This window comes from Acanthaster planci, linkage group LG10 (genome assembly GCF_054643075.1).
Source record: "Acanthaster planci isolate LZ-2023a linkage group LG10, COTS_SCS, whole genome shotgun sequence".
NCBI classification, from domain to species: Eukaryota; Metazoa; Echinodermata; class Asteroidea; order Valvatida; family Acanthasteridae; genus Acanthaster; species Acanthaster planci.
In genome coordinates, this window is record NC_141786.1 from 13488643 (window position 1) to 13505744 (window position 17102).

Below are 17102 nucleotides of genomic sequence, written 5' to 3' on the forward strand. Positions count from 1 at the left end.
ACATTGGTTCCATTCGCTTTTGTTTTGCTTTACAGTTGAATGGTTTAAGTAGTGTAGTGTGTGTATATAAGGGTGTGTCTTGTAATAAAAGGAAGTTGAAGTCTTAATTACACAACTGTTTTTGCGTTCTGTTCTTTTGGTTGTTATCACTTGCTTCTACGTTAAAACAACATGTATTTCTAGCTGTCATTTATTGCCCCTCTCAGTCCCCCAACAAGGCAGAGGTCATAGAAAGTCTACTTTTCATTGCTGATTATTTAAATCTGAACATCCGTACTCTAACCTCATGATTCTTGGGGACTTCAATGATCCAGACACCACACCTTTCACTCAGGGGTTGGCATTACACCAGCTAGTTACAATGCCAACCAGAGGGCAGAATTTATTGTATCAAGTCTTCACGACTTGGTTGATCTTTATCAACCTCCAGTCATTATTAATCCTTTTGCAAATAGTGATCACAAGACTGTTATCATTAGTGCATGTGAACCACTCCTTATACCTACCTCTCGGCGCATATCCTTGCACCCTTTTCGAGAATCCAATATTCGAGCCTTTGGTCAGAGGATAACCACTATTGAGTGAGGCAGCTTGTCTGAACTATCTGATGTTAATGAAATGGAATATTAAACCCGAAAAATGTAAGTTTATGCTTGTTTCCTTCATGAGAAAACAAATAGTTACGCCTACTGTTGTTATTGGCAACACATTGTTGGAATCGGTTGACAGTCTGAAACTACTTGGTGTCATTATCCAAGCTGATTTGAAGTGGGCCAAGCAGGTATCACATGACAAGTCTTGCTGCCAAACGTTTGTATATACTTTGTGTCTTGAAAAAATTCAATGCCCCGGCTCATGACCTTTTGACTATTTACCTTATGTATATTAGACCTTTACTTGAGTATGCCTCACCATCCTGGTCATCTGATCTCACGATTCAACAATCTGACCAAATTGAACGTATTCAAAGACGTGCATGTCGATTTATTCTAGGTTACAATAATAACTTCGAATACTCACTTGCCCTTGAATTCCTTAACATACCATTATTAAAACGACGGCGAAATCAAATATTAGAAAAATTTGCAAGATCCTTAATGCACTCAAGACATAGATCTTTACTCCCTCCACTTTGTAGTTCCTTACCAAATTTCCGCCTTCTTAGAAGCAATCATGGTCTCTTTAACCCAATTTGCCATACTTCCAGATACGAAAAGTCGGCAGTGATTTTTCTCCTTTTAGTTGACAATTTAACTTGCTCCTCCTAAGTGCAATACATGTATTTGTTGTTGGTGTGGGCGTCATTTGTTTTTGTGGCTGTCGTACGTGGTTTATTTGGAAATTTGCAAGAGTTTTGACTGAATTTTAATTATTAATAATTTCAATGGTTTTAATATTTGTAAATCAATCATTATGAGTCGTACGACTCACTGAATTGATACCATTTTTAAACTGAAATAAAATAAAAAAAAGATGCATGTCTGTGTGTACCTTCCTCTCAAATCATTCAAATGGATGATACCAACAATCAACCTTATGCACCTCGTAACCAAACAACGTCACTTGATATTTGAGTAATTTCATTTGAGTAATTTTGCATAAGACTCCAACACATTTTACCAAAGAGACTCCACAATATGTGTCAAAGAAAACTAGTGCTGAAGGAGACTCCATGAAACGTGCCACAGGACACGCCATGACACCTGCCAAATATAGAACACTCCATGACACATACATGTACCAAAACAGACTTCATGACATGTGCCAAAGCAGACTCCATGACATGTGCCAAAGGGCATCCCGTGCCATGTGCCAAAGAACACCCCATAACATGTGCCAAAGGACACTCTATGACATGTTCAAATGGATACTCTGACGTGTCAAAGAGGAACAATTTGTGAACACTTTTTCAAACTCAAGGCTTCAACAACCTATTGAATACACATATGTGACTTGATAAGCAATTGTGGTACTAAATGTACATGTAGCAGACTGGTTATATATTCAAGTGAGGGGAGCTAAGTACAAGTCCACAAGTCCACAGTTCTGTAAAAATAGCTCAATTATTTCAAAGTTTACTTCCTTAAAAAACTACATGTATACATGTGAATGGAAAAAGCAAGAGGGGCCTTGTGTGGGACAATTCATTGATAGTTGCTTCATTGTAAAGCAGGTTTAAAAAACTATTTTCACTGAGTAGACAGATTTCAGGGTAAAAACATTCCTTGAACAGTACTGTATCAAAGCAACACAAAGACTTTGAGCTCATTCGGGAAAACTGGTGGATACACATGGTCTAAAATTAGAGCTGCAAGCAATGAAAACAGCTCACATTTTACTTGTACATTGATGAGTCACAGTTCCTGCGATCACAGAAAGACTGTAAACAGGACTAACGTAAGGGATGCATGATTCATCTCACTTTTCTTACACTGGCTGTACCACTGTGTGCTGTTGAACCATAAAATTTCTTTTCATAATGTGTCTGTCAACAAAAACTGAACAAATAACATGAATAACAAGTAAGGATTTTATGTGACTTGTCAGTCAACACACACCACTGCATGAAATGAAATAGTTCAACCAAAATTACTCTTCTGAACGACTTGAACTGTATTTTGCATGGCTTATAGATGTAATGTGATCTAGTGGTTATCACGTAGTACATGTGGTAAGGGTAACCAAAACATAGTTTTCGTGGATACCACAACCAAGACATTTTGGTGGGCAAGACAATTGGTTTCCCCTTGGACTGTTCATTAATTTTAGTATTGGATATGCTTGAAGTGGGCAATACACAAAGAGGATTTTGGACAGGGAGTGAGGGCACTGTTGATCAGCTGCCAGCTGTGTTTTTACCTCCCTATCACGCCTGTTTTAATCCTATTTCATTTCTGTTCTTCTTCACCATGTTTTAATCTTTGGAGCATCTGCTTCTTTGTTTTTTCATCTGTGTAATTGGGTGAGTTTTGTGTAGTTTGGATATTGACAATCCTGATTTTTGAATTTTGGGGGGCACTTCGCCTCTTTGTATCTGTTCTGCAGCCGCGACACTTAGATTGACATTATTCACGATGTTTATTGCTCAACAAGTTATACATTTGCCTGGCTACACCCATTCTACTACGTTTTGGCTTCAAACATGGCCTATTACAGCACTGTACTCTGGGACTACATCCTTGTCAGACTTTGCAGGACTTAACGGATGGTCATGACTTGGTGCAAAATTGCTCCAAATTGTTTGTACATTTCTCATCACTGGAGACTTTTAACATTCATATGGATACACCTAATAACTCTAAAGCAATACAGTTTTCTGAACTGCTGGTAATGACGAGTTTGCAACAAGATGTTCGGCATTCATCTCATGAAAGAGGTCACATATTAGACTTCCTGATCACTCCTGCGTGTGATAACTTGATTGATGAGTTGACTGTTTCTAACATTTTCTTTTCTGATCATTTTTCCATTCTGTATACTGTTAACACCTCCAGAAAAACCACCTTTGCCAATTGCCAGTAAGGAGTGTGACGTCAAGGAACATAAAATCAACTGATATTGACTCCATCAATGCCGATCTTGTTGGCACACTTTGTGTTCTAAATCTGTGGATGATTTGACTAACCTTGTGCAGTGCTGTAACACCACACTTTTGAATATGTTTGATGACCATGCACCTCTTAAAACTAAGACAATTAGTTGTCCTTGGTATAATACGGAGATAATATTGCTTAAGAATTTGCATTAAAAGGTAGAAAAGAAATGGTTGACTACCAGGAATATTGATGATCTGAAATTCTTTAACGTGTATAGAAACCAAACAACGTATTTAATGAATGTTGCTCAAAAACAGTTGCACACTGATTTTATTCGTAGGAATAGTTGTAATTCTAGATGTTTTTTTAATGCTGTTGATGAATTGTTAAAACCAAATCCTAATTCATGTGTCACATTCAATATACAAATTCCATCTTTAGCCAATGTTTTAAGTCATTTTTTTATTTAAAAGATCACTGATATTTGTGCAAAGCTTGATTCTGCAATTTCACATGAAACGCCTATCATAGAGACACACGCACCAGGACAAGTACTGTTTGACAAATGTTTGTCACTTACCAAGCAAAGTGTTAGGAGTCTTAATGAGCGGGTTTCAAGAAATTGTGTTCCTTAGACCAAATGCCAACACAATCAGTAATTAAATGTTTGGACGTTCTGATACTAGTTATTATCAGAAATATTAAGCTCAATAGAAACCGGTACATTTTCCACTTACTGGAAGGAGGCCATTGTTCTCCCCTTGGATTCCACAGCTGTAAAGAATTTTCAGCCTATTAGTAATCCTCAGTATATTTCTAAGTTAAATGAGAGGGCTTTTTATGAACAAATTCATGTACGTATAGTTACCAATTCATTGTATCCTACATGTCAATCAGCTTACATAAACTTTCACAGCACTGAGTCTGCATTACTTAAAGCAATAGGGAATGACATTTTGATGAAAATAAACTACCAGCACGTCACTCTGCTTGTGTTGTTAGATCCCAGTGTTGCATTTGATATGGTTTACTAAAAAATATTATTGAACTGTCTTCAATTTAAAGTTGCGATATCTTGTGTAGCTTTAGACTGGTTTAAGTCTAATTTGACTGGCAGGAGTCAATGTGTACAACTAAATGGTGTTCTGTCTGGCCAGTTCAAGTTGGATTGTGGAATTCCACAAGGCTCATGTTTGTGACATTTACACTGGATGTTTACACCCACACAAACAACTCTCTGGTGGCTACTCTAATCTGTCAGGCAAACTTCACTGACGCCCGTGTATTCAACCCAGCCCTGTAAAAGAGAGCCCAGAATTGAGTGGTGTTGCATAATTTCCTTTGTTCCTGTGAATGCCAGTAGCGTGTTTTCATACGTGGCTGGATTAACAGCGGCACTGTCTCGCTCATCAATGGGGCCCTGGAGCACTTTTGTCCACGGTGCTAATCCACAGTAGCGCTATACCTAAAGCAGTGGTATACTGTTTCAAAACAGTGCTGGATTACCTTCGAAAAAATGGAAGTCGAAAAATAATGGCAATTCCAAGTAGCAGGTTTTTTGTTCCGAGTACAGTTACACAGACCAGCTCTTTTGTCAGAAACTGGGCACCCCCGCTATGCGTATAAACACATGGTGCCTGAAACTCCTCGGCAGAAGTGATTAATGTAAAGTCAGATCTTACTATCATTGGCAGTAAACAGCAGTCTAAGGTCACAATATCTTGTATTAAGGTTGAGCACTACTCTTCCACCTTCACTGCATGTGTGTAATCTGGGTTGTTGGTTTGGCTCCAACTTAAGTATGAATAAGCATATAGTCTCTGTATGTTCCACTGCTTTTATTCGCAACATATTCACAGTAGAAGAATTCTTACAGAGACGTATAATTTGGTTGGATGCAAATTAACTTGGTTGAGGAAAATTTTTCTGTACATGCAATGTAGGTATCACATCATGGGGAAAAGTATTTAGATTTTTATTATTTATTGTGGAGTGATCAACATATCATCAAGTTTGGAAATTGGACTGATGAGAGTCCATACACTTGGGATGCAAAACACTGTACATATACACCAAATTTACAAGTGTTTGTCAGCCTAGGGGTCATCCAAAGTTTTCAACATTTCCAGAGTAGTACACAGAGTACTATTTTTCAAGGTCCCCCTCCCCAAATTAGCATTCATCAACATTTTTCTATCAGTATCCATTGTTTAGAGATATTCTTGATAAAAAAAACACAACGAGTCAGTGATGAAGTGTTTTTCAGGAACCCATTATACAGGTAAAAATGGATACCACGTTGGGAACGATGTGCCACAATGTCAAAGGTTATTTAGTGCACATACTGTATTGCTAGCTTATCACGCTGTGCTCTCACGCTCATAGGCTGAGTGTGTGTAAATGTACCTGGCGAGCCATGGCATGTACATGTAGGCCTACAGTACATGGAAAGTACGTGTACATGCAGGATGCATGACAACCTTGTGGATTTGCTCTCAATGTGATCCATATACAGCGTGCAATCCAGTGGTTACATGTAATGCTTGCTCTTTCTTGCTTTTTCACGTTTTACATATAAATGAGAATATTACTAAACCATCAACATTTTACAGGACCCGAAGTCGTACACAGCCTATGACCCCATATGCAGCAAGGTATGAGCCGGAGAGAACCCCCCCCCTGCTTTGTGTTGGTCATTGTCTCGCAGGAATCTGGGGAATTCCTTTCAGACATCTTGGGGGGATATGTTAAGTAACAATAGTCTGGAATGTGTATAGGGATTGGACATGTTGGGGGGTACCCCTCGGTCTCATTTCTTGCTGGGTATATATGACTCCCTTCGTACGTTTTGTATGGATGCCTGTAAATGGCAGGTAACCCTTGTTGGTGATCAGAAATAAATTAATAACCGTGAAAATGTTGAAAACATTGGAATGCTTTTAAAGATGTAGTTCAAGGTTATTTCATGGCAATACTTACTAGAATGTAGACTATACCCATATACATGTACATTGCAGAACTAAGTCTCTTTTCACTATGTAACTAAACTTGATTGAGAGAAAAAAGTTTGCAGTTTGGAGGGTCCAGCCAGCAGACACAAAAAGAACTAAAAGCTTTGTTTGTCTTCAGGACACAGCAAAGGGTTTTTTGCATTTTCTTTTTTTTATTAAGAAAAAAAGCATTTGTTCTTTTAAGATTCTAGCACATTTTCATTTCTCACTTTTTGCTCAAAGATCTACCCCAAAGCTACAAACATTTACAAAAATAATTCTAGTATTTTCTTTGGTGACGTCATGACAGCGGAATGCGAAAACCCTTCCGGACATTAGAAGACTTGGAGAATAAAGTGTGCACCTTTAACCTCACTTCATCTGTAACTCATCCACTTCTCGCGATCTACCAAATTTCAACTCAGTCGAACATGTATTACCACAAGATATAGGGCTCTAAAGAATGTACTTTTAATGTCACATGTCAATTTCGGTCTAAAACTCTTCTCTCTCGGCTGTCCTCAAATGTACTCAAAATTTTCAAACCAATCAGACACGTACTTCAAAAGATTTAGTGCTTTGAAGAGTGCATCTTTAATGCCACAAGACTTTTCACATGATGTCATCATCACATCAGGTCAATGTTTGTCTAGAGCCTTCCTCTTGCAAGATATTTGCAGGTTTGAATTCAGTACGACATGTACTTCAAGAGATAAGTGCTCTGAAGAGTGCACCTTCAATGTCACATGACTTGGCACATGATGACGTCCTCATCACATCATGTCAATTTCTATCTGTACCACTTCTCTTTCTAGACACCTGCACGGTTTCAGCTAAATTGGACATGTACTTCAGCAGATATAAGGCTTTGAAGTTTGCTCCTTTAATGTCATGTCGCATGACACCGTATGACGTCATTATGACGATGCTGTTCTTTAACCCTCTCTAGCTGGGGGACTGAAAGTGTGCACACCTAATACATAAGTCAATCAGACCAAGAAAATTGCCGAAGACTGGCTGTGGAACAAAAAACATGTTCAAAACCTATGGGGAATATAAAATATTAAAAAATCAATAAGAAATCAGAAGGTGACGTCATTATGACGTTATAAAATTTGAGTATTTTTGGTTTTGTTTTTGTTGGCTGCAACTATGATGACAATTGAAGATTGCGCCTTTCCCTGAAAAGTCCCTCTCTCCTTAGGGCCCATCTTGCTTCACAATCTGCCATGAGCATCAGCGTCATTTTCAATCCTACAATGTGTTTTTGTGTAGTTACGACAACCCAAAGACTCATTGTAACTTGCGATGCGTTTCGAACTGTAGTCACGGAACTTGTCAACACATCGCAAGTTTTATTTTTGTTTTGTTTGAAAGTCAAATGTACATTTCATTTGAACACTAGAAATACTTGACTTATGTGAAATTATAAGCAAAACTGTTGAACTTCAATGAACTCAATACATATATCTATGTAAATGCACATGAAGGTATAATGTGGAACTCATGACACAAATTTGTGAGGGAACTGTGAAGAAATTTGTATCAGGGCTATTCTGTGGAGGATGGCAGCTGCTTCCAACAATGCAGTTATTGGGCATACCATGACTTTGGTCATGCACAACTGATTTTATCTACCACTGCCACTGACTGTAGCTGGAGCCGGGCCGAGACATCCGTGCAGATTCCATACACTGCATGAGGCAGGCCCATATTGCCATGCCAGCTGCATCACAGAACGGTGTGTCTTCATATCATGCATAATCACTGCATGGCCACTCACCACTCGGAACAATTTGAAATAACCAGCTAGAATACTCCTATGTATCATGTCATAATTTTGGCCAATTCACGTGCTGCCCTCTGTGACAATTTTTAGATAGGACAACTTTTTAATGATCCAGCCTGGAAAAAAGTTTCTGAAACTATTTTTTTAATTGGTCAGATGGCAAGATCATTTTGGTTTAGTATGTTTTCCATTACGCATAAGCCTAATATGACACGCCTAATATTGTGCTGTTTTTACGCAAGTGTTTAGAAACCAACAATCATTTTGTTTGCTACTTACCACCCCCAAAAAAGCAACAAAAATGACAGCAGCAAAGGTGGCAAAAGCTGCATAGGCATTGGCATTGACATCAGGATGTCTTTGTTGATACAACATCAACATTCCTAAGCCAGCTATGATGTACATGAAGGCCGTATCTGAGTGTAAATAAAAACCCAAACAATGAACATTAACTCAAAAATATCTCTCTTATTTGATGTAACTTTGATGAGGATCCGAAATTGCTTTAGTGACCAAAAAGGCCTCTTGAAAAGTGTGTACAAAGTTCATGGGAAATATAAATCTTCAAAATTTTATAAGTCAGAAGGTGACGTCATCATAAGGTCATGGGTTCAGGACCATCTAATATCTATACGCTAAGGTCTTTCTTTGCAATAGCTTTGATGAAGATCCAAGTTTGCTAAATCTCCAAAAGGGCCTCTAGAAACTTGTGTACTGAATCAATGGAAAATAAAACTTTCAAATTGTTTCAATAAATCAAAAGATGACGTCATCCTGACGTCTTTATTATAGGACCACCAATGCATCAAGGTTTTTCTTTGGTGTAACTCCAATGAAGTTCAAATATTGCTTAGTGATGAAATGGCCTCTTAAAAACTGGGGATTTTTAAGATTTTCTGTTTTCAAAATTCTAAAAAAATTCATAACTTCATTTACTGGATGTTTACACCCACAGTACTGACTGTCTAGTGGCTACTCTAATCTGACAGATAATATCTACTGGCGACCGAGTATTTCAGCCAGGCCTGCTGCCTTGTAAAGAGAGCCCAGATTGTGCAGTGTTACATAATTTTCTTTTGTTTCCGGAACTGACCCAGTGCACTATAGGCATCTTTTCAAATGTGGATCTGATTAACATGCAGCGGTATTGTATTGCTCAACCCTAGAGCACCGGAGCACTTTTGTCCTTGGTGGTAATGCGCTCGCACTGAGTGCCACAAACAGTGGTATAATCTTTCAAAACAATGAGGGATTTCCTCTGCTATTGAAAACTGAAAAAATATTCCCAGCAGCCTGGTCTTTTGTTCCAAGTAGTCTTTTGTTACAAGACCCAGCTCTCAGAAAAACCAAAACTTTAATCTCATGCCACATAACCCCTGTTGATGACACGGTGATGATTATTTTCTGACACCCTCTAGGGCCGATGGACTAAATATGCACTTAAAAGGTTACAGAAATAGAGAACATGTAGTTCACGAACAGTTTTTCAAAATAACAATAAATAGGTATCCATTTCATAAACATAATAAATTCAATGTTTAGCCCTTTAATTGTGAATGACTGCAAAATGAAATAAGATCCTGCATTTCCCCGCCCACAAAACATCCCTTTTAGCCATTCGGGCTACCAGTCTGATTGGATGACGTCATCGCTAGAACAATGCATGTACAGTGCACGTTTACATAGTGCATAGTACATGCAGTTTAGCACGCAATAGACCACATTGTGTCCGATGTAGCTTGGCCAACCACTGTTTCAGCTCAAGAAGCACACGGTAGGACTGCGTCTTTTAATTTTCTACCTTGATTTGAGACAGTGTTTGCCTGCGGGCCAAGCTACAACAAACATAACATGATCCATTGTGTTCGACACTGCATGTAGTGTGTTCTATGTACATGTTCACTAAACATTCATCGTTCTGGTCTTATTAATTTCTTTTGATCTTGTGTGGATGCTCAGGGAGAAAGCAAAGGCTGTTTATTTTTTTAATTGATTTATTGCAGTGCAAAATCCTTTTCAACCAAAAAATAACAGCTACAACAACTTTAAGTTTTCCGAAGACAAAAGCGAAATAAAGAGCAGAAACTGAGAGAAAATGACATTGAAATTTGTGCCCCTGTAAATTTTCAATTAGTTCCGAAAAACATTTTTTTTCTAAAACAAAAATTTATTTTTAGAAATCAAAAGTTTGACAAAATCTTAAATGGTTGCCTTCTGCAATAACAGGGGGCAAAGAAAAACCCCTGTTAAAATTATTACAACAAACTTCTGCTTGAAAATATGTAATAAGTAAATAAATGTAGTCTGGAGTGTGTTTATATACTCACCAAACTGGTAGTTGGAGGAGTTAGGGCAGACATGGTAACTGGCACTCAACACACCCTCCATGACAAGTGCAATACCCAAAGCATAAAACATGCCAAAGTGCTTCGGTATACCACAAGTCTACAGGAAAAGAACGATGTAAAATCTCTTACCAAGTCTACGTGTAGATGGGATAGGCTGGTAAACTAACTAACACCAATTGTCAAAGGCAAAGTAATGTTTGTCAGAGCAACGAAGTGAACCAACACTTGCTACCCATCTGAAGACCTTCTCAACATGTAGGTAATATTGCTGTTATAAACTCACAAGTCAAACCAATATTTACTAATCAACTAATTACAACTACTGTTTTATGTTCTTGATAACATTTATAAACTATGCACCTGAGTCCTTTCTTCTAGTTTGAAATCAAAGAGTAATGAAGAGGATGAATGAAAATGAATTAAAAGCCATGAATGTATTGTTAAGCTTCAAGTAGTGAGGAATATCAATGATTCACATTTGGAAAGTCTTTTGAACAGAAATTTTCTATCCCCACTGATTATGTCGTGATTTTTTAAGCATAACATTTTGATTTCAGTAAACATGTCCTTGAACTTTTCCTAACACTAATGGTAAATATGGCACATCAGTATTGTTCCCTAATGGATGTTTGGTTCACAACAGCGAGGGTAAATTTTATGGATTTCATTTAGCGGAATTGAAATATCTGAGCAATACATCTCATGACTAATCAATACACCAGTCCACGTAATGAAATTTCATGAAATAAATCTGAGCTTTTTGAAACTTCTCGTGAAATTGGGCATTTAAAAATGCATTCAGAACCCCAAGATAAGTGCACACTACGAGGTAGTAATTTTTTCCAATGGACTATTGAATTTGAAAAGTTCTTTCTGGTAAATTCATGTTTGCAGCTTGTCACCCACCTTTGCTTTCTCACTGTCTGATGTCATAGCCTGTTTATGAATATGATGTTTCTTCCACACAATCATTAAGTACAGGATGCCCAACATGACATATCCAATGTTACTAAAAACATTGTTAAAAGCACTATATGAAAACAGAGAAGAACAAGATAAATACACTGAGCACCAACAAGAAAAAAAAACCTTACTGAAATTTGAAACTGAAAAGGCCTTTTGATGATTATGAAGGCCTTGAAGAGTTATGGTTAGAGAAACTGTTCTAAGCATCACACTGCACATAATATGTAAAACTATTCCATCCTCCCAGTTGCTCACTACCATATAAATAGCATTATCCACTTCGCGCCAGGCCCATTTATCCATGTTGATTTTGCTGGGCCAGGTACTTTTTAATTTTTTTTCTGTTTTCAAAATTCTTTAAAAATGATAACTTTATTTACTGGATGTTTACACCCAGACAAATGACTTTCTGGTGGCTACTCTGACAGACAAGATCTACAGGATGCCTGAATATTTCAGCCAGACCTGCAGCCTTGTAAAGAGAGCCCAGATTGTGCCGTGTTACATGTATGCAAGTTTCTTTGTTCCAGAAATCAGCACAGTGCACTGCTGATGTCTTTGAAATAGGGGCCAGATTAGCGTAAAGCGGTATTGTAGCACTCATTGCTGGAGTGGTTTTGTCTCTGGTGGTAATTTGCTCAAACCGAATGCCACAAACAGTGGTATAAGCTTTCAAAACAATGACAGATTTCCCTACTATTGATAACTGAAATAACTGAAATTTCCAGCAGCTTGGTCTTTTGTTCCAAGTATGGTCTTTTGTTACAAGGCCCAGTTCCCTTTGTCCGGTTTCAGGCAACCCAGCTATGCGTATAAAGCCAACGTCTCCGAAACCAGGCTCCCGGCAGCAAGTGATTAAGACATCCTCTACATACACATTAATGCAATAGAAAGTAGCCACACCCAAAGGGATGTCAAGCTGTAAGTCATGATATGAGACATTTCAAGTCTATTCACTCTAGAGTGTACAATGTAGGTGATCAACTTTGCATCTACATGTACATGAGTCTCTGTACAAAGGTAACTGGGATATCTGCCTGATTCATAATCAACAACATATCAAGGTAAAAGCCTACTGCCTCATATACTTCTTTCTGCTAATGTAAATATGGAAGATGTGAGACTCACCTAATCTGTCCAAGGGGCATTGCGCACAGGAAGTTATAGTAGCACATATCTTCATTTCCTGACATATTCAGTACCTATTACAAAATCATTAACCTTTTGTATAAATGTGTAATATCCACCATCTTTGGGTATTTTAACTGTCTTAGTATATGACCCCTTTTTCTGGATCTGAACAATGCTTAACCATTTACTGAACATTTGTAGTTTCAGTAATTTTGTCCAAATTAAATGGGTGCAACAGAAGAAAATTAACATTTTCTATGTTACGGTTGCATAATGCTAGAGCTTCAGTATCATACATATGTATCACAAGAACACCACCACTAAACAGGAAGCATAAGTATTCATAATAATCCTACACTCTCACACCAACATGCTCATGCATGAAATAACACAACTATCATTGTTATACCACGCTCGTAGGTAGTGAATTTTTATTGGTCACTAATTGATCATGTGATATGCTACATGTACATGTACAACCGCCCATATATATCATTCACATGTCGCAAGCGCTGGCTATGTTGCCAGGCCACAAAAATTGATGGATAACGGTGACCTTTCCCACAGTTGATATGTCGTGTCTACTGCATTGTAACTATGCAATCTTGGTTACAAGGGTGGAAAGCTGTGGTGGTATTATGTGCCAATTATTCCTGAGATGTGGGCTGAGTGGAGGACACTGAAGCAATATCACTGTTCCCATGTGCTACTCTCTTCACTCTGACCTTGACGGAGACCTGCCGGTTATAAAACTTCTGTTTATGTGGACAGCTGTGCTCATGGGACACAACTCATGCCCTTGTCTCTTCTCGTCTGCTCTTCAAACTTGTCAATACTTTTCAATGGGATTTGATGGAAATAAATTTCTTGAAATTCAGCCAGTCGCCAAAACCCCAAGAGCTTATTGATTCCCCTGGGTTTTTCTGTTAAGCATATTTGTAATAAATTCTCAATTTCTCCCCCCCCCCATAAAAAAGGTCAACAAAAGAAATCACAATCAATAAATCAGGGCTGTTGACCTTTTTGATTTCAAAAAAATCTGATTTTTTAAAATTTAAATCAGATTTTTTTTCAAAATTTAAATCAGATTTTTTTCAAAATTTAAATCAGCTTTTTTTAATTGTTATAAAAATTTGAGACAAGTTGGCTGTCTATTCAAAAGCAAGCAAATTATCTGTGTCATAGTTTTCTTTCATTTATTTGTTTTGTGACAAAATTGAACCAATTCGGATTTAAATTAAGAAATTTACATCAAGTAATTTGATTAAAATCACAAACCACCATGTCTTAGCCTTGGTGAAGTGCATGCAGAATAACACCTACCGGTACATGTACCCTCAGGATAAAGCGCATACCAGGTTTTAAACTGAACTCGTCAGTTTTGACAAAAGTAGAGTTCAAAAATTTGTTAACAGGATACTTGTAATAATACATGTACATGCATCAAATGACTAATAAGTGAGTAACATGTCATGTCCTGTGAGGATAACCATTCGTGGCAGGGAGTTGAGTAACTCTAATTTTATTTCATTGCTACCCTGTAGGACTAGTAAATTTAAGAATAGCCCTATATTTACAAATAAGTCACTTGGGAGACATTTGTGGTAAATTTTTCAGCATTAGGCATGTTAGGGAGACATTGGCTTTTAGGGAGACATTTCAGTGTCTCCCTATTTTCAAACTACCAAAAAGAGACCGAATTTTACTGTCCAAATTTTGAGAGATGATAGATTAGGTTCATAATGAAAACATACAAAGTTTGCTTCAGATCAGATCAGGGAATATTGAATTATGGGACAGTAAAGTTGCTCTTATGGGAATGTCTCCCTAATGACCCATTAGTGGTAAATATTATTCCATTTACATAATCTATTAAATTCATAATTAGAGAATCTATACAGGCCTTCTTGTGGCTTATGAAATTCATGCAATAATAGAGAAATCATACAAAGTCCACCCCGCTGAAGTAGGTTTGAGCTCCTCTCTTTGTTTAGTCTTTATTCGTTTCAATTATTAGAATTATAATTATGATTAGTGATCAACGTGTTTGTCCGTCCTATTTGTTGATGTACTTATAATGTATTTTACATGAATTTTAATTAGTCTATTTTGAGGTTTAAATAAATGTAAATCGTGATTGGTGTTTTATATGGTTGAACTTGTTATTTTTGATGTCTTTTTGATGTACTTTATATGAATCTTGTAGTATTCTTGTAATTTGGCTTGCTGGGCCACAATAAGAATGAAACAAACTAAATGAAATGTCATAAACATCAGGTATGTATGCATTTATTTTGCATGCTACATGTGTGCCTGTCCAAAATGCTGGTATTTTACCTTGCTCAATGTGCAACAAGCAGTCTAATTTTGTTTATGATCCAGCTTCATAGAGCAATTGACTTAGGCTTGATTAAAAATTACTTTAGTGAATTTAGTATTCTTAGTTACACTATAATGACTTAACGTTTCCAATTTTAATAAAATATATGTAAGTGTATACTTGTAGAGATGTAAACTGTTGATGTACACTGATATTTTACCATATTAAACCATGGAGGAAGGACACAGAAGTTCGAACTACCCGGGCTATAACATGCGGCCAATTACCGCAATTGCTGCAATCGCATGCTAAGCACCACCTGTTTCACGACCATAAGCCCCTTCTGTACCTATGATCACTGCCAGGATGTTTCACTGGTAATCTGCATTCTTAAAACGTTGTACATCGCAGTATCGGAAGTTTTATATTCATGCCACCGATGGTGCTTGGTATGATCTGAAAACAACAGCAAATTTAATGCTTGCACAGTTGCTTTGTATTGGCCTGTGTGCCTGTGTGCACATGAACACTACCTAAGTAGTGTTCATGTGCAGTCATTGCCCTTGGAAATGAATAGCCAAGGTGTTTATAAGATATTGTGTTTTATTTGAATCATTTTTTTACGGTATTTATACAGAAAGGTATTTCGTGAGATCTCTTGTGCGCTCCTCGTGATGAAATAGCATATTTTGTTTGTTATGAACTTATAATAACTGTCCAGTGGTGGTCAGCATCACATTGGCCAGTCTTAGCAAAATTCGTACAAAGACTTTAAAAACTGATGTTTTGTAAAGACAAAATAAAATTACAAACATTGCATGGATAACGCAACAGCGTATCAAAGTAAACAAGATTTTTCCGATAGCAAAAGTAGATCTAATGTCAGAGCCTTTTTGCTCTCTATTTCCTGGCCATGGTAAGTTGTAGTTAATTGCAAACAAAATGCACAAATTAATACTGCTAGGATACAACTGGGCCCACTTGTCTGGCTAAAGCTGCAGGCAGTAATAGGGCTTTTATGGAATGTTTACTACAACAACGCTTCGCAAACAGTGCTTACAACTGATAGGACACACAATTAGGCATGATGCTCCACTCTCGTTGCTCCTGGACAGAAACAACCAACCAACAGAAACATACTGTAGAAGCAGCGCACGTATGCAAACCTACCAATAACTTTCTGATGATATGAGGATTGTTGAAATCAGCCTCAATCAGTTACAACTAGCCACTTTGAATGCCGAACAATGGAAACTGACAATTAACTTATTATGTCAGCCACTGAGCAACGCCCATGCACTGCCGGCACACTGGCGTCACCATGATGATGATGATGACTATTGTTTTTTGTATGACCGGGCGGCAATGCTCATCGAGCACTTTGAAGTGCCAGAATTCTAACTCCTTCCGTGTCCTTCCTCTATGGTTAAACTCTGAAGTGGGCAATTTAAATGAAATAAAATTAAATTCTGGTTATAAATCCTTTGCATCAAATACACTTACTCAATCCAAAAAGCTGATTTAAATTGAAACAAGTGGACAGAATTGAACATAAAAATCTTACCAACCCAAATTTTGTGTAACACATGTACACTCATACTTCTTTAGTACTAGGAACTGGAAGGCTCACAGAGGGGAGATTTACTGTTTAAAATGTGCAAAACCTGCAAACATTTGTAATCAGTAAAAAATTTAAAAATTGAAACATTTTTGCCTTTATACCCACACAATTAAATATGTTGATTTAAATCAGTGACTTTTTCAAAAAAATAATTTAAATCGCAATTTAAATCACACAACCCTGCAATAAATTTCATTGAAATTTTAATATTTACTTTACTGTTCACATGTTTTAATTTATCAAAGTGTTTTAATTTATCTCGTAATAAAATATGCATATATTGAGTATTAGGACACCCCCCCCCCATTTTTATTGAAACACGTAGTGCTCACACTGTTCCGTGTGAGGTGCCCTACTTGTACATGAAACAGTATGTGTTGGGTATGTGTTGGGGGATGATG

At 37.3% G+C, this 17102-nt stretch overlaps 1 protein-coding gene across 13 annotated transcripts in view; it reads right to left on the bottom strand.

The window, feature by feature from the left end:
* LOC110988328 (SID1 transmembrane family member 1-like) overlaps positions 1 to 17102 on the bottom strand; it is a 203106-nt gene that overhangs the window by 90853 nt on the left and 95151 nt on the right. For all 13 annotated transcript variants that reach the window (XR_015426620.1, XR_015426619.1, XR_015426621.1 and 10 more), the window contains 4 exons: positions 12758 to 12831; positions 11570 to 11693; positions 10643 to 10760; positions 8595 to 8731 (listed from right to left, as the gene is read on the bottom strand). Coding sequence is in view for 9 of the 13 variants with exons in the window: in XM_087141957.1 (XP_086998083.1) it covers positions 8595 to 8731; positions 10643 to 10760; positions 11570 to 11693; positions 12758 to 12831 (453 nt within the window). In the remaining 4 variants the exon portion in view is untranslated. The remainder of the gene's footprint in view (positions 1 to 8594; positions 8732 to 10642; positions 10761 to 11569; positions 11694 to 12757; positions 12832 to 17102) is intronic.